Source organism: Elgaria multicarinata, chromosome 4 (assembly GCF_023053635.1).
Source record: "Elgaria multicarinata webbii isolate HBS135686 ecotype San Diego chromosome 4, rElgMul1.1.pri, whole genome shotgun sequence".
Lineage (NCBI taxonomy): Eukaryota > Metazoa > Chordata > Lepidosauria > Squamata > Anguidae > Elgaria > Elgaria multicarinata.
The window spans coordinates 114,592,357-114,611,594 of NC_086174.1; the positions used below are offsets into that span (position 1 = coordinate 114,592,357).

Below are 19,238 nucleotides of genomic sequence, written 5' to 3' on the forward strand. Positions count from 1 at the left end.
CCTATTGCTCTAATTTGTCTAGGGAGCTGGCCTGGCTATCCATGCCACATTCGGTCCACAGACATTCAACTCACTCCTAAGCCCCATATTCTGAAGTGTCCCAACTGGACTTTAATTGGTTTCAGTATGGTTCTCAGTTCAACAACTGTTGCCCAAAGTCTACTGGGTGATCCCTCAGTGCTCCTAGTCACGACATTAAACTTTGTTAACTGTAGGCCTCAACTCCCACCCATCTGCTTTGATCTGTACCCACCAAAGTTGCAATGGATGGTTGCAAAAATTACAAAACAGTGCATCATTATATGCCAATTCCTGATGAGATATCCTGGGGAAGGTAAAACCAAAACAAAACATGCCAATCTGATTAGCGTGAAATAATTGTTTCCCAGCCTCCAGTAGGATGACCAGCAGATGCCTGGGGTAAGCCTTGTTTACAGAGTGAGGGTACGTGGTTGTGCTGTTGACTGAATCAGAATTAGGCTGGGCATGTGGGCAAAGCCTTATATATGCTAGTCCAAATCCCATTCTTGCAAGACATGACTTCCTGGATCTCGTGAGTTTCAGCTTTGCAGTCTCACAATTTCCAGGATTACCAGGCATCTGGTCAGGGCCTAGCACAGGCTGCCCAGTGTTCTCTTGACTGCCACAACCTCCCAACTCCGGTGAAGTGTGGTTGGGGGATGCTTCAGTTCACCAGTAGTGTACCAAAGTGGGTTAAATATGTGATGATGATGATGATGATGACGATGATTAGTGTAATCCCCGTGTCACCAGAGGTGCTAGTAGTCAGAGAAAATTAAACAACAATTACCTTGATTGGTCTGAGACACAAAGCCAGCACAAAATCCTATTTTTTTCCAAAGGTAAAAATAAAACAAAAATGAGAAAAATCTGTGTGATACACAAATAAACCAGCAAAGGTGGGGAGAAAAGATGTTCTTTTAAAAAAATATAATTTAGCATTTCTTTAACTTTGAGGTCGAAAATACGTGATGTCCAGTTCTTAACCGTTTGGTGTGGAGTAAATAAACCAGCACTTAACCTTAGAGCAATAAGAGCCTGCTTAAAGTGGAGGAAATTTACACACTGTTTTGCTATTAAAGCTTGAGCTTTGAACTCTTCCGAAGTTTCAAAATTTTCTGCATATCTACACAGCTCAAGCTTCAGTTTCAAAAAATAAGCAAAATCAGCATGGTAGATCTCTAATAATAAGCAACACACTAACATAGGCCATGGCTAGCCCCGGTCTATATCCAGGAATTGTCCTGGGTTCATCCCTGTGCATCCAAATGACACACAGGGGATCCTGGGAGCAGGCAGAAATGACCCCTCCATTTGCTTGGGATAATCCTTATGTCTAGCTAAGGCCATAGTCTTATATAGATGAGGATGAGGATGATGAACTAGTTTTTGAAGGACAGAGAAGAAAATATCATCTCTGGACTGTTGCTTTGCACATTGCATATCATCGATATTAATCAGAAATACATTTCCCATTCTCCCTGCTTTACATTTCCAAAGCAGACCATTCCAAATACACCATAAGAATGTTTTGTAACAGATTTCACTTCCATTTTGGAAATTAAGTGCAAAATGAAAATACATTTCTGTTATAACAGAAAGCATCATGTATTAAGTTTGCAATAAATGGCAAATTTATATTTTTTTATTATAAAGAAAGTTCATGATAATTTTAAAATGTAAGAAGCCCTATTTCATTTTTTTTAAATGTACTCTGGTATCTGATAGCTTCAATATCCATAAAAAAATATGGCAAAGGGCATATTTAATCTATGGCCTCCTAATTTAAAATACTCCTGAACACCCTTGTTCAATTTCTACTACTATTGCAACTCTATGACATCATCATTATCATATAAATTATGAGATGTCAGAGATAAGCAAAAAAAATGAGACAGGGTGGCAATATACCTGTTTATATCAAACAAGTTATGCAGATTTAAGACTGTTGCCACATCCTGTTCTGGTATCATGGGAGTCTCAGCAGTGGTGCTCCTTCATATATTGAACCCTGGGTTGTAAAGGGGGAGCTTTATAGCATTGCTTTGGCCTGCACCAGGATCATGGTTCACTGGTGGAATGTTAGCATAAGAAAGATCAGCAACATGGACACTTTCCACATGATCCAAGCCTAATCACATTATTCCAACATCAGGTTTCATACACTTGAGTAACATGCTTACCAGTATTAAGTATAAGGGGTGTGCAAAGTGGGTCTTCCCTGCCTCGAAATCTGATCTGGAGCTCCATTGAGGTGATTCTCTCCCTTGATTTCAGTGCCCCTCCCTTCTCTCTGCCTTGTTGAATTACCCTCAAAGAGCCGTCCAGTATTTGGGTAACTGGTATTAAGAGTAATGCTTAAAGCTTCCTCATTTTTAAAGAGAAAGAGAGAAAACTTGGCACATTGATAGCTCTTAAGGAGGGCTTTAGCCCCACCAACATTGAATCAGTTCAGTTCATGCTTTGATTTTTTTAAGGATTTTTTAAATGGAAATTATCAAAATGCTTACATCTGCATTATTTTTTATAAATAAAGAGATGAAACATGGTAGAGTGATAGCTCTTAAGGAGGGCTTTAGCCCCACCAACATTGAATCAGTTCAGTTCATGCTTTGATTTTTTAAGGATTTTTTAAATGGAAATTATCAAAATGCTTACATCTGCATTATTTTTTATAAATAAAGAGATGAAACATGGTAGAGTGATAGCTCTTAAGGAGGGCTTTAACTCCACCAAGTTTGAATTAGATTGGTTTATGCTTTGATTTTTTAGGATTTTTTTTAATTCCCCACTCCAGCCTTCTCCAACCTGGTGCCCTCCAGATCTATTGGACGCACCCCCCTGCACCCAGGCACATAACCATTAGGGCTAGTAGCCATTGATAGCTTTCTCCTCCAGGTCTGGGCAAAAGCAAGAGGGAGGTGTACAAACAATTTGCAATGCTGAAGAGGAGCAACTCCAGGGGGCTCTTGTCCATGGGCCCCTGTTGGGATGGCCCTCAGCAGGTGCCTGACCATTCCAACCCTTGACACTAGCTCTGGTTGTGTCTGTTTGTTTTGGGAAGGTATATACTCTCACACATCCAGAAAGGAGGACAACTGTGCACATTTATTTATTCACATCAGAATGAAAATATACTCCAAAACAGGAAGTTTTGAGAAATAGAAATTTCATAAAAGGGGAAGAAGACACCATGATCTGCTGAGGTACTAGCAGCAGATCAATTTTCTACAAGGCATGCAAACTGCCCTTCTGTTCCAAAGGTCAAGTCTCCCACAGGAACGTTTTTTTGTTGTTATTTTTTGAAGCAGTGACACAGATGGATTATTTCCTCCTGCACTGGAAGAAGGTTTTAAATATTAACTGGGAGTTCCTACTCTGCTATGCAAGTTTCATCTAAAAAAACACACCAAAAAACACTTCTCACTGCACAGTACTAGTCAAAAATGCCATCCAGGCAAAAGAAATTCTAGCAGGAAAAGTTAGCTCCCCTTTCAGGCAGGATTGCTGTTTTAGTAAAGATGAGGATAGGAAGGATCTGGGGAAATTACATACATAATTGTGGGCATTGTGTTTTTAGTCCTGCACCAATTGTTTCTTTGCCCATAAAAAATGACAAAATAAAGCCAAAATTTCATCAGGAGAGAGGGGGGGGGAAAGGCAGATGCCAATATTTATTCAGCTGTAACTTTTTTTTTCTAATGTTGATTAATGACTGGCCTTGTTTGTCAGATGTGCTTTAAGGCACTGATGTGAGATGTACAGTGTTAGGCCTCGTAAAAAAAAATCAAGATTAATGAGTTATGAATTATTAGTTCTGATTGCTTCTGCACTTATGTCAGATAGGATCACATCAAATAGATATAGGCTACTTCCATAAGATGGTGGATGAAGGATCTGTAATATACGTGTGTGTGTGTGTGCGTGTGCGTGTGCGTGTGCGTGTGTGTGTATGATGGATTTTGTTAGTCTCTATTTGGGGATTTGGGGATTAATAACATGAGATAATTCAGAATTATTTTTAACCAGGATTATTTTTTTAGGGTATGTCTAGATGGGGCAGTATCCCGGGGATTGCCCTTGGATTGTCCCTGTGCGTCCACACATCGCACAGGGGATCCTGGGAGCAGGGAGGGATGATTCCTCCCTTTTCCCGGGGATATGGCCCTACCCTTCCATCCCAGTTTTTCCCACGGTCTCGAGACCGCGGGACATGTGGCCCACCATCGTGGTTTTGTCCCAGCTCCTCATGAGTAAACATGAGGAGCTGGGACCTGGGCATGGAGCTCTGCAAGCACTCCATGCCCATGGGGGGGGGGGGAGCCGATATGAATCCAGAATACATGTCTATGGCATCAGTGTTGAAATGTGCATGTGTATTATTTGCCATTTCCCCTTTAAAATACAAAGAAGCAGCCCCTGTTATTTTTGCAGTTACTGTTCCCAAATATCTTAACTGGAAGGAGAAGCAAAAGAGGGCCCTTGTGACAGTGTAAATTATGATGGCAGCCTGTGTTGCTCCCACATAGGGGTACTAGTTCATGCAAAGAACATTTCCGCATAAGTTGTTCCTAGCTGCTAGCTTACTGGCAGCTCCACATGCTCCCAAGATGGAAGACAGGCTTAGCAACTAGCATGAGCTGACCCTAACTAATTTATTGAAGCATGAGCTCTTCCACTTACTACATCAGTGTGCCCAATTAAGTTAGCTCTAGCTTGGGAAAGCTCAGGCTGCAATGAATTAGGACAGGGCTGTGCCAAGCATAAGGTTTTTAAATTCCATGTGCTTCACTCTCTCCCACTGAAATCAATGGAATTTAAAATGTTCTGAAATAGAAATGGCTTATGCCCTTACTCTTCAAGATACTAGAGAATTTTGTGTTGCATTTGTAACAAAGATAACATGGCTACTCATCTGAAAGCTAGAAGAGTAATTTCAAATAAACCTGAACTATGTTGATCCCACAATGCAAACCCTTTTGATAAGCCTTCTGTTTTCATTCGTTGTCTGGTCTATGACATATGCAAAGCAAATTGAAGGAACATAACCCTACAGGTGCCACCAAATCAAACTTAGATAAAGCTGATTTCCAGACTTAGAAGAGCAAATATAGAATTTATCATAGAATAGATTAATTCATGGTCTTAAAACTTGAAGTCTGAAACATTCAGCAAGTGACTGAAGTTCACCATTATTTTGTAGATAAACTCTTATGTAAACAATGAGTTGAATGTTATCAGTGAGCCTGCATTTTCATTTCAGATTAAACCATACCTGTAGCATCCTAGGCAGACACACAGTAGTTCTGCTTTTCTATTTTTTTTCTTGTTTGTGTGTAAAGAGGATGGAGGCTTTGTTTTCTGAGAGAATTTGGTGAACGTAGGAACATTCTCAAGGGTGGGTAACATGGGTTCTGGAGGTTACGTAAACCTGTCACTTAGGGTGTCATCAGACAAGCACTTTATTGCTCAGTCATTACTGGGCACTCATGGATTTTCATAGGTGCTATTCATATGCACCTACGCCCTGTGTGGCTGCGTATGAATAGCACCAACGAAAATCCATGAGTAGGTGCTATTCATGAGTAAGTGCAATTGAGTAGTGCTATTCATGAGTAATCCATGAGTAGGTGCTATTCATGTGCCTGCGCCCTGTGTGGCTCCCACCCCTTCTAGCCTCCTTCACATGAAAAAAAAAAAAGACCCCAGGAAATCCAAATTATTTTTGAGACAGAACTTGCTGCTATTTACTGCGTTGTGCAGGAAAAACAGTGTGATCAAAGAAGCCCACTGAATGGGCCATGTGAACATTGTTTACTTTATCTTACAAAAAAAGAAGAAGAAAGTAATGAGGGACAAATGCAAGGACGGAGAAGAGATGGTAAGGAAATGAGATTTCCCCCCGTGTGATGACACCCATGGGCCCTTTCTACACCTAAGGATTATCCCAGGAACATTGAGGGATCGTCCCTGCCTGCTCCCGGGATCTCCTGTGTGTCATTTGGATGCACAGGAACCATCCAGGGATGACCCTGGGGGAAAAGGCCTTAGTTTATGTGCTAGTAGATTAGCTGGTGGATTTTTAATTTAACCCTTTAGTCAAAAGATTGAAGTAGAGGTGAAGGGCTTTTTTCCCCCACGTGTGATACATAAAGGACAGCTGGGAACTGAGAAAAAGGAATGAAGTGGGTTTTAAAATCAAAGTTGGTTTTGAAAAAAATAACCCATAAAACAGGGCTGACAATTTATCAGGGTGTTGTTTTGACGTAATGCTGATCATTGTATCACTCAGTTAAATAATGATTAAGAATTTTTTAAAAAAATAATAAATTAAGCAAAGACTAATTTGGCATGAATTGAAAAGATACCTGAGAAAAGTCTGTTTGCTTGAGCATGGGCCAAGGCCATCTGCAGCCATTTTGCTGGATGAAGCGAAAGACAAAATGACACCCTCCCTAATACCTTGATGCCATCCGTGAGCATCAGGACAATAACTGCTGAGGGAGAGATTATAGCTCAATGGCAGAGCAGATGCTTTGCATACAGACAGTCTCAGCTTTCAATGTCTGGCATCTTACGTTAATAGGACAGGTAACAGTTGATATGAAAGAACTTGCAGTGCTGCTGCCTGTCAGAATAGACAATACTGGAGTTGATGGACAAATAGTCTGACCTGTATTACTTGGCAGTTTCCTAAGGTTCAGACTGGGAATCCATTTTGTTACCTACGTACTAAGTAACTAGTAATTGTCTTTATAACTTAGCCCAGAGTCTAATGTCCATAACATCAGCAAATATTATCCATGTTGGGGGGGGAGGGGCTGAGTGATATATTGGAAAACAGGCATAGGTATGCTTCAGACTTGAGAGGAATAAAAGGTTTACAATTCCAGTGGAAGCAACTGGGAGATATGGTTGTTCTACACCTCCAAAAATGTGGTTCTTTGAAGAGTAATCATAGGATTTCATTTCCCTGGCTTTGCAGATATGAGGGGAAAAGAAGAAAAGAGAGAAAGAGCGCTTTCTGTACCAGCATTCACAGCAAATCTCTCCCCTGTAGCTTGTCTACGGGGATAGTATTTCATCCTGTGAGGGGAGAGAGTTTGTAGTTCATGTAGGTTAATGCTTTGTGGGAATCTCTTGTTCATTATGGAAGGCTTTCACAAGAAACCAAGATATGCCATCCTTGGATAGATGAGACCCCTGTCTCAGACTGCTGAGACTCGAAAGAAGCTTTTTACTGAATAAAAGGAGTGTGCATGTTTTTATTTGACTGAAAAAGAAAAGTGATACTTGAGAGCCTAATCAAATGCTTTCAAAAACTAAGAGTTGTATGACAGCAGCAACAAAATGGGGGATATAGGAGCAATAAAAATTGCTGTTGTGTGTGGAGAATGAGAAAGTAGAGGGAGAGAGGATCGATTTATAAAAACAATAATGATGTGAGTCATGCTAGAAAAGCTAACCATTGTGAAGGCCTTAAAAATTGCTTAGTGATTAGGACCAGCCCAATGCCTACAGTGCCAGTTTATGGCTTTTCTAAGGGTGGTGACACAGCAACTTCTGTGATGTTGCAACAGATCCTGTGATCCACAGTACTTAATTGGCATTATTAAAAGCAATGTGTTGAATCCAGAATAAGTGAGTCACACAGTGGGAGAACTTTTTCAATCAGGGTGGGAAGGTTTAATTTTCCAGTTCTAGCCTATAGTATATGACTTCTCTGTTAACTCCTGCAAATTATTTAAAGATTGTGAATTAGTGCAAGTAGAACAACATTCTGGCAAAAAGATATAATCCAATTCCATCAATGGGCGGATTACGGAATGAAAGATATCTGACAATCTGAAAAATACAAATGGAATGGATTTAACAAATTCAGGACTCCCAATTCTGGAGTCAACGTCTTCGACATTACTTTCTGGATAAATGGGTATATTGAAAAGAAAGGAAGGGCTCCTCCTGAAATTTCAGTGGATAGAGAGATACGGTGTATATTTCATCAGTTGCATTCTCATGCTAAATTAACTTCATGGGGGTATCCTGATTTGAAAATAGAGAAGTGGCCTTTTTGTGGTAGAAGTGAGTTGACGGTAGAATTCATACTTCCGATTTGTTAACAGGACTGAAGTAAGTTGTTGTTGTTGTTGTTGTTTTGCCATTTTCAGTGTTGTGGCTTAGATATTACTTACTACCTAGCGCTCGGTGCCAGTACATTCATCTACTCTACTTCGCCTTGTCATCTGAGTCAGCTGGGGCTGTGAAAGTGATGGACCAGTGCCTGGAGTCTGTAATGGGCTGGATGAGGGCCAATAAACTGAAGCTGAATCCTGATAAGATGGAAGCTCTGTGGATTGATCTTGACTTGGAGCATCATCACATGGGGGGAAATCGCGTTTCCTTACCATCGCTTCTACGCACTTCGTCATTGTTCCTGGAGGGGAAAGAGGAATTAAACAAAGACCACGTGGCCCATTCAGGGGCTGTTTTTATTGCACCAATTTTCTTGCACACAGCAGGAGATCATGGCACATTCCATTTAAAATACAAAAATAAATTAAAAGGGGACCATTTTGCGATGGAAAAAATGAGTGGAAGGAGCAGGAGGCATGTGGGAAGTGGACGTCATCATCTAAAGCATGGGTTCTCAACAAGGGGGGAATTCCCCCCGGGGGAAATTTTAGGGTTCCAGGGGGGGAATTGGGACCACTATTCAGCAAAGTATGATGTCCTGTAGATTATGTCTTCCTACACATGTTATTAAAAACATCCTAGAAAAGTGTCATGTCATCTGCAAAAGCCAGGCCTTTGCTCTTTTCCCTCCCTCCCTTGCAATCCTAGAAGTTTCAAGCTTCCCATTTAAAGGGGCAACGCAAAGCATGGGAGCTGAGAATGTAAAAAGGGCCATGCTTTGCATGGCCCTTTAAATGGGACTAATATAGAAAAAATAAATGATTTTCAATATGATATGCATATTATTTGGAATGCACCTTTTGAGTTAGACTATCTTGGGAAGGGGAGAATTATATTCTGAACAATGGTGAAAGGAGGGAATGGAGCAAAAAAGGTTGAGAACCACTGATCTAAAGGATGCACACACATCTGTAAGTGGGTAGTAGCAAGTGTGCAATAAAACACTCATCTGATGAACCACGGCAACGGGTCACATGTTCTGTGGACTCGGGCTCAGCCCGGGACCACGGAAAAAGCAGGCCCAAAGTGGAGGGATCTATCCTGGGGCAAGGGAGGGATCATCCCTCCCAGATCCTGGGATCCCCTGTGCATCATGTGGATGCACAGAGACGATCCCGGGGTTTGCCCCGGGATTTCGCCCGGTCTAGCTAGGGCCTAAGTGTGGGAGTAACGGAAGGAAAAGGAATACTCCTAAGGAAACCACTTCACAGAATCTTTTGTAACATCGTCAACAAGCTCTAGGCATCCTTCCATTTGGTTCATTTGGCTGGTGAGGTGAAGGTTGGCAGCAGGCTAAGCTTTACATTTTCTGAAATGTCATTGTTACATAATGTGTCAGATCCTTGGCCATCTTCCAGGATTGTACTTTGAGAATTATATTTTATCCACTCCTTGCACTCCAAAGGACAATTTCATTGAGATGATTATGATTTTAGGACTGGCATTGGGATAGCTATTTTGGGCAGATACTTACTCTGCTCATGTATCATCCACTGGAAACAAACAGCAGTAGTAAAAGTTATGAATGAAATTCACAAAAACTTCCATCATGTGCTGGGTATTATTCAGAAAGACCTTCCTCTCTCTTCCTTTTTGAACCACTCTGTGGAATTACAATAGGAAGAAACCTAAGCTATATATAATGCATGTATGAACGCAATCATCTTACAATGTGCCTAAGAACAAGGAAGGCATGGAATCAGAGTAATAGACAAGGGACTCACATTCCTTGCAGGAGAGTCTTTGAGGTTAGTTGCAATATTGAAGACTTTGTACACCCTGATAAAAGGACTACTCCTTTATAATGGAGTTCACTGTTTGATTTATATATTAAAGGAAAGTTGGCAATTAGGCTGTGGGAGGATATAGAGAATAGTAAGGGAATAAAAAAAATTAGTAGCAAAAATTAGGCAGGCAAAGTTTGAAAGAAATCAAAAGGATTGAAAGAAAATTCCAAAGTTGAAACACTTCTTTGTAACTTTGGAGAGCATGAAAGAGCTTTCAGCTTGTCAGAGGCATGTTTGATGGAACTCAGATTTCAAACATCTACCATGCTTTTATATTCTAGAACAATACTCCCTTTTTATTTTGCTAACAAAAAGTGCTTGTTTCTTTTCTTTTGCGTATGACTAATGTTATCTCTTTGAATAGCCAGACTGGCATGTTGAATTTTTACCAGCTGTGCCTTGCCTCTGTATTGCAAAAAAAAAAAACCCACTTTTTTATTAGTAGACTATTTTAGTTGTACATTAATTTAGCAATATAGATCGACACTTTGGTGATCTAATAGAACTGTTTGTAGGATGGGAGTGCTGATTTAAAGCTCCAGAAAATAAAGTGCCATTTTTTCCCTCCTCAGAAAAATCAAGATTAGTTCTCTCTCTTTAACACAGCTCAACCAGTGGCATTCATGTAATGATGGTCACATATTGAACTGAATGTGGCTCAAATCATTCTGAGGATGCTAGAATTATCAGCTGACCTTGCTCTCTCTCTCTCTCTCTCTTTATTCCTCAAGCCTGCATGTAAGCATTGATTAAATGAACGATAAGGTCCATGATAGATCGATTTTCCACATTTTTAATTTAGGAGGTAAAAACATTCTATCACTGCCGAGGCTGAAAATTATGGCTGAGATAATAGAGGTCTGACTCCAGTTGAAGTTAAAAAGGAAAAAGGTGTCCCTCAAATGTCAAGGCACCTCGTGGTCCAAGATGATTAAAACTAAACTGTTTGCAATATGAATCCCAAGGTGCTGCTATATCTCAGCTGCCATGACATTTAGCCAGTGACTTTTCATAGCTTGTTAATAATGTATAGCCACCCCAATATAAATTTGCAGTGACGGAACTGGCCTGTTAGAGTGGAGTAGTTAACAAGATTTATTCTGCACAGAAAATGCAGATTTGAAAGGTGGGGGGAGGCAGAGAAATCAGGACGAATGTCAAAAGAACTTTTCACCAGACTGTCTAATTTCATGAGAATTTAGGAGCAACTTCTTTCATTTTGATCAATTATTCTCTCCTGAACCCTAATTACTGGAGGGAGAAATGTTCCAACTGTTTTCTTACTCATGAGGAATAACATGCATTCAAGCAAATACAAATCCTAAACAAATTCACAAAATGTACTGATCTGTTTAGCCTATCCATTCTGCTAGGCAGAATAAGTCCAATAAACAGGTAAACATGAAAGTACAAGTCTTGATAAGTTCAATTGCCATTAATGAGTCCTCCTGAATAAACCCAGAAAATGCTTCTGTTGCAGGAAGCCAATTTTTGAGATTGTAGCCTTCAACCTGGCAGTTATACAAATTATTCATAAGCTGTGAAATGTCAGCAGATAGATGAAAAGAGATGAGAAAAGGGTACAGGTGAGGAATAGAGACAAAGAACAATGGGTTACCGCCAGATATGGATTAGAATCGGAGGAGGGGAAAAGTAGCTTGACATTTAGAGAATTGCCGGCCCAATATAAAAAAGAAGGGCGTTGTTCAACCAGAAGACGCTTTAAATTTTGTTGATAATCTCTGGATATATGAACAAATGAAGCTTCCTTAAAGCTGGGACAGTGCTTCAGTTGTTTTCATTTTCAGCCTAATCTGGGGAGCAAATAATTACTATGTGCATTCAAGAGCTATATCTTTTAGGCCTGCGTTGTCAGTGCAGATGGAAACGTGTTACAATGGGCCTGTTCAGACAACATGCTAAGCCATGGTTAGGCTGCTAACCTTTTTGCAGCAAATGGTTAGTGAACATGTTTAAACCATGGTAATGTAGCAACCATGGTTAGGAATGGTTCATATGACACTCTAAGTCATGGTTAACATAACCCATAATGTTTAGCTCAAAATGCTTAACCACTCTGACTTAGTGTGCCGTCTGAACAAGGTACACACACACACACACACACAAAGAACTCAGGGGAATAAGCAAATAAACTCGTCCGTCCACATCACTCTCCGATTCATTTCAGATGATATGAATTATTAACCACATTAACCACATTAACCACAGTGAGTGCTAGTTTTGTAGTCTGAACCTTGTTGGTTTACCAAAGGTTATTTAACCCTTATATAACCCCCAATGACTGGGCTGGCATGATGTGATAACCCCCAATTGGGGGTTGCATATTCAAATCACACAGAGTGGATCACCATGGCTCAAATAACCTATGGTGAACCCCAGCATGTTGTGCAAACTGGATCACTGTTTCTCTGTTAAATTTGCTATTTTTTCTCTTCAAAGATATTGATGCATTGTATGGACCAAGGGCAAAACTATATGCTACTTTGAACATAGCTAGGACTTATAACTTTCTCTCTCTTTTTACTCTAAAGTAATCATCATTGTCATATTGTAGTAATTTATGGGGATTATGGTGTCTTCTTCAGTAGAATGTTGCTGCCCAGAAAAAAATGACTTCTAGGTCTATTTATTTATTTATTTATTTATTTATTATATTACATTTATATATGGCCCCTTAGCCGAAGCTCTCTGGGCAGTTTACAAATGTTAAAAACAGTAAACATTAAAAAAAATACAAAATTTAAAACCATCAAAAACATAAAGACAACAGTATAAAAACAACAGTATCAATTTAAAAACAAAAGATACAAGCACAGTATTCAGTGACAGCTATCTAACAAAAACTAGACCAATGTCAATTATGACCATAAACATCAGTATTTATTTCAGCACAATGCTATGTTCTAGTATGTTATATTAAATTACTATGATGTAATTTTATCTTTAGGTGCCCAGCTGGATTCTCTGGTCACTTTTGTGAAACAGACATAAATGAGTGCAGCTCTTCACCTTGCCTACATGATTCAATCTGTGAAGATCTTATTAATGGGTATTTTTGCAGATGTCAGAAAGGTAACTACTGGGAAAATGTTTTGAATTAAAGCATTTTACTAACAAAGGACTCCGACTGTAGAGAATGTTCTTTTTTCTTTAGTAAGATAATAAGGTATATACTGGAAATTAAGCTACAGAGTTAATGTTTTCTGTAAACAGAAAGTAATTTATCAGGAAATTCCTTTTTTCTTGCTTCTAAAATGATTCTTAGGTGCACACTGATATAACCTCTTGATCAAAAAGTATCAAAGCTAAAAGACATTTTCTAATGAAAGCGACTGAATGCACTTAAAAGATTGTCTGAAGTCCAAAGACAGAATCAGTGGTATTAATTAACATTTTAAAGTGGTTAATTCTGCCATGTTTTCGACAAAATGATTAAAACATTACAGTAAAATGAATGTGTGGAACAAATAGTTTGCATTTGAATTAGGACATTTCTTGGAATTTGGTTAGTAGCAAGACACGTTGAATAGGATTAGTTGAGATTAGTTGAGATATCTGTCCTCAGATATATTATTATAGTCACAGTAAGTGTAGTGGCTGGATCCACACTTATTTCAGGCTTACAGTATACGCATTGAAATCAATGGGACTTGAATTTGTGGCAGAACATGGGAGGCCTGTAAGCATGCTCAGAAGCCTCCACTGTATTGCCATAAAAGAGTAGGAATTTAAAGATGGGCCCTCTACTGTCCACAGCCTCCCCTGACATTAGTTTGCCTTCTCATCCAGCCACACAGTGTAACAGCTTTTCTTGACAAGGCTTTTATCATTCCTCACTCATGCTTATTTGTGAGTGCTTTAGATGACATCATCATCCAGTTTTGCTTCTGTGTTTTAAAAGCACTATCAGGGTTGGAGCAGAGAAAATCCAGTATTTTGGGGCATCGCCAAATGAAGCACGAGTCCCGACCAGTGTAATTGTATTATTCCACTATACCAAGGTGCCACCTAGAGGTTATATAGTGGAAAGTATAGAAAGATAGGAAAGGAAAATAACTTTACATACAGATCAAAATTAGCAATTTTAAGATGTCCAAATCTTAAAAAGAAACAAACACAAATCTAGCCAAGCAGATAACTTCTATCACAGGCCTGGTATATTTTCCCCCATGGGAAGAAGAGCAGTGTGAGCAGGGCAGGCCCTACTATGAAGCAGAGTGAGACAATTGCCTCAGACAACAGATTTTGGGTGTCATGAAAGGGCAGCAAATTGTTAGTTATTTACTTTGTTTTTATTTTATTTCTGAGAGGTGCTTATGGGATTTTCTGCCTCATGTGCCAAAATAACTTGGTTGGCTTTGTATACTATGAACCTTACTTGGGCAGGTGGGTGAGGTGCTATTTGCTTCAGGCAGCAAGGTGTCTTGGGCCATCCCTGAGGTCAATTCTCAAAATGTTTTTCTTCCTGAAATAGAACCTAAATGCCCAACTTCACAGGGGCCAACACTTTCTGCCCCATTGAGACACAATGCCTGCATTTTTCCTGGCTACATACCAAGACCGTCCATGAGGGAAAGCGATTAAGTAACCTCTTCCTCCTACTATCACCCATCTTCCATTCAGGGCTGGAGCTTCCCAAAACAATGTTTCACTTAAAAAGAAACATTGGGGGCAAAAGTTACATGGAAGTGCACATCCCATGTAGTTCAGTTTTTATTGGAGCTACTCATTGTAGTCACATCTCCCAGTATTTTCCCCTAACTAAATAAACATAAGCAATGAATTTTAATGTGGCTTTTACAAGACCAAAAGTCAATGACGAATCCATTTCTTTTTTTCATTTTGACAGGCTGGGAAGGCCTCAGCTGCGAAGAGGATATCAACGAATGTATGTCAAACCCCTGTGTACATGGGATCTGCACCCAGAATGAACCAGGCTTGGGTTACACTTGTTACTGCCAGCCTGGATTTGTGGTAGGATAATAAATTCCCAATAGACCTATTATCATGTCTTACATTTTGCTTGCTCATAGTTACTACTTTCTGATGTTTTTAAAACTTTCAAAATGTGGAGTATTCCCCCCTCCCAGAAGTTACATTTCCTATTATATTGGTAGAATTGTTTGTATTCTCTTTAACATCTGAGAGTGGTGCCATTGTGTGCTCTTTCTGAATTCAATTTATGTCTGCTCTTGCAACAGAGCTATTACCCAGGATCCATCCGCAGCCCCAGTGCTAGAGCAAACAGCTTCTGTTGGTACTACTGTGCTGCAGTGAAGATGAGCTGTATAATGATTCCATGACCACACTGGTACAAGATGGAAAGAGTACACAGAGAGGACAGGCTTGAGACCAGCCCAACCTCACTTGAAATTCATGTCTAAAGTGCTGAGAGACTCCGGAATCGTAGTACAACCTATTCTGAAGATTTTCATGGGCCTACAGTTTCACAAAGAGTGAGAAACATATTCACTGCACATAGTCACAATCTCCTACACATAAAAATGACACAATGGCCTGGTTCAGAAGACACTTTAAACCACAGCTTTAACCATGGTTAAAGCCATTTAACCATCATTAAAGCCCTTTTAACCATGGTTTAGTCTTCTGAACCAGGCCATTATGGAGAAGGGATCTAGCCTACCCTTCTTCCTTCTTTATCTATATATTTATGGAGGAGCATTCCACTATATCTGGTCTCTGAAGGGGTACAGTTTCTTGACACAAGTATACCATCAAACTTTTCATCTATTATTTCTGAGAAGCGGTTAAATATCAGGTTTCTCTGGGACGGGTATATTCTGGATTGCTCCTTCCTGCTCACCAAAGATAAATTTGCTGTTTTAATTATAGTAACAACACAAACCACAGAATATACAGCCTGGCCAGTTTCTTTGTTTACAGACAGTTGCCAGAAACTCAAGAGCTACGGCTATTTCATTTACTACTTCAGCTGTTTTTAAGCTGTATTTTTTAAGTGACTAGACTCCAGGCACACTGAAAACTGTTGAACTAGGAACATAGCTGTCTTATACTGAGTCAGATCATTGGTCCATTTAGCCCAGTATTGTCCACACTAACTGGGAGTGGCTCGCCAGGGTTCGAGGCAGGTTTTTTTCGTGACTTAACTGAATACTGTGGGATCGAACCTGGGGCCTTCTACATGCAAGGCATGTACTCTACCACCAAGCCACGGCACCTCCCACTTCTATGCCCTGGCATCACATCTAGACAGGGTGGTTTTAAAAGGGGATAGGTAAATTCCTAGAGGAGAAGGCTTTCAATGACTTCTAGTCCTGATGGCTATGTGCTACCTCCAGTAGCAGAGGTCATGAGCCTATACACACCAGTTGCTGGGGACCATGGGTGGGAGGGTGCCATTGCACATCTGTCCTGCTTGTGGGCTCCTGGTCGACAGCTGACTGGCCACCATATGAACAGGATGCTGGACTGAAATGAGGCTTGGTCAGGTCCGGCATGGCAATTCTTATGTTCCTATGTTATATTTACTCTGGCCTCTGCCCCAAACCTAGAAAGCTCTATCCCATTGCCCCAATCAGGTAGCAGACATTTTAATTTTAGGAGCTAGGGTGATCCTAGGTGTTTTGGATAAATGTCTGCCACCCCCACCCCCTTGCAAGGAGCATTTGTGCACACGGAGTGAGTGAGATCTATGTGTGGAAATCTCTTTTGTTCTTTATAATGATTTTTATGTTGCCTGTTTTCCCCGACCTGTGCCTTGCACAGATTGCTCTTGCTGGATTGGGCTTTCTGGCTAATAGTGCTCAACAAATATCCTATTGAATGGATATACATTATTCATTTGTTCAATACATCTCTAAGACATGCAAGTGCTATTCAGATGAAACCAACTCTTTTTCTACTGTTCTAGGGCCAACATAAATGAATGGAAAGGAGGGGTGGAATGCTGTTTGAAAAAAGCACTGCTAAGATCAGAGTGATTTATGTATGTGGTTTATAGTATCAGTGCCCAATAGTTTAATTATATAATACATCAATTTGAAATCTGAAAGAGCGGAACAACTATATTGGCTCATCTCTATAGTCTCACAACTTGGCCTTTTTTATATTTATAGAGTAAGATCTTTTTGAGAAATAACAGCAAAAAGAAGGGCCTGCTAGAATTACTTTACCATATAGTTTTAGTTTAAAGCTTCAGAGGGGGGATTAGCAAGGTTACTTTTGTCGCAGTAATATTAACAAAAGGTCTTGAAACATCTTTAAAATCTAACACATTTAAGTTGCCATAAGCTGTTGTGGTTAGAATGCTGGAAAAAATTGTTTGGTCCATATTTTTAAGCACTCCAAGCTCATGGTCTAGGCTGCAGATTTTAAAACAATCATCCTTTAGATTCTGTGACACACTTCCGAATTCTGCGACACACTTCTCAGCTCAACGGTTGCATTAAAAATGCATGTTTTACACAAATATAATGTACAAAATGCATACATTACAAGAGATACATACAAAATGCAAATACCGTATACACAAATGCACATTTTCATGTTTTTGGTGTTTTTTAAATCACAGAATGTTGCAAAAATGGGATGGCACAGATTTATGATTGAGTACATGTGAAACTGACATGGATCAGATATAAACATTATTGTGCATCCCTAGCTGTTGAGTAGAGTCTACTACATCAGATGCAAGAAGTGTGTGTGTGTGTATGTGTGAACAGAGAGAAGAAAGTGTGTGTTCTTAGTATTTTTTACAAAGTTAAGCACAAAGGGAAAGCAGTACAAGAGATCATTCACATGCACCATCCATCCACACATTGAAATGATGTGTGAGGAGGTTGTGGGGCCTCATGGGCTATCCTGCTGTTGCCCACTGGTGCCTGCTGCACCCAAGTTCCTTGCCGTCTGCAGCAGAATTGCTTCCCCACCACACACATGGGGATGACTCTACATGCATACTGATGTCTGCACATACAGCTTCTCCACACAAGGGGGACCTGGCCTAATCAGGATCTCCCACCATAGAGGAAATCTATGTGTGTTCATGCAGAAAATGTTGCCATGCTTGCTGAATAGGCAGACAGCAAGGAAGCATTTCTGCTGTAGGAATTGACAACACTTGTGTGGCCACAGCATGTGTCACTTGTGAAAGAAAGACTAGGCCACACGACCCTGCAACCTCCACTCAAATGTCCTTTCAATGTGTCAGGGAGGTATGACTCTCCAATGTATTATATGGAATGAAAATTAATACAGAGTTCAGTCAAATGAATGGAAGGGCCAATGAACATGAGTGTGACCCAATCTCAGGTAGCGGCCTCTGTTGATGAACAGATAAATAATGTAAATAAACACCTAAAAGGAAACAATTTCTGTAGTGACTTAGCCATTTGCAAAATTTTTGGGGAGGCCATAGGAAAGGGGAGTGGCACAGAAAAGGCAAAGTGTATTTTGGAATGGGGGAAGCTCTGTCCCACACTAGTTTTCTGAGAGATACATAGGTATATTTCACATCAATGCACCTATTTAAACATATTTAGTCTGAATTGTCATTAATTTTGGTGATGTTAACATTCAAGAAACTGTGCTTAAGAATGCAGCCTTATTTTAATTTCCAGTTTATGATTCGTAATGTAGAATGTGACTTTTCTTCATGTAACCACAAGGATCCATTAGTGGGGTGGGTGGGGGGGGCGCAGGTTAATATTCTGGGAGAGTGCTTACCCTCCCCCTTGACCCTTCTCTGGTGCAGCCCATGGGTCAAATTTGGTAATGAATTGTACTTCCCAGAATTAACATAATGTTGATGAAACACAGGGAAAATGTTTTTCTTCCAGATGGGAAGGATAGTGAAAACAAAAAGAAAGAGGCACACTGAAACAAATTTTATATGTGTGGGGAAGTGTGTCTTAGCCACAGCCATATTTGCAACTTTTAAAATGATGCTCTGACTAGGGATGGATGAATTTGTCTGATTTGCTTTCTATAACATTCACATTTTTAAAACCACAAGTTCATTGTGTCTCATTTTCACATCAGTTTGTGAATTTTCTTTTAAAGTCAGCCTGAAAATTCATCTGCCTTTCCCCTAATATATGCATTTTTGTAGACATATTTCGATCGGAGTAATGTATGGCAAATTTCGGACAAGTGCGAAAATCAAAGGATAATTGCATTCTGGTTCACGTGTTCATTTCAGAAGTGTGAATTAGGTCAGTTCATATTAAAATGCAA

General features: G+C 39.9%; 1 protein-coding gene across 1 annotated transcript in view; it reads left to right on the forward strand.

The window, feature by feature from the left end:
- The window catches only part of LOC134398220 (protein eyes shut homolog), a 614,610-nt gene that overhangs the window by 209,981 nt on the left and 385,391 nt on the right, over positions 1-19,238 (forward strand). Inside the window, exons 16-17 of the mRNA XM_063125472.1 lie at positions 12,970-13,094; positions 14,872-14,996. Coding sequence (XP_062981542.1) covers positions 12,970-13,094; positions 14,872-14,996 — 250 coding nt within the window. The remainder of the gene's footprint in view (positions 1-12,969; positions 13,095-14,871; positions 14,997-19,238) is intronic.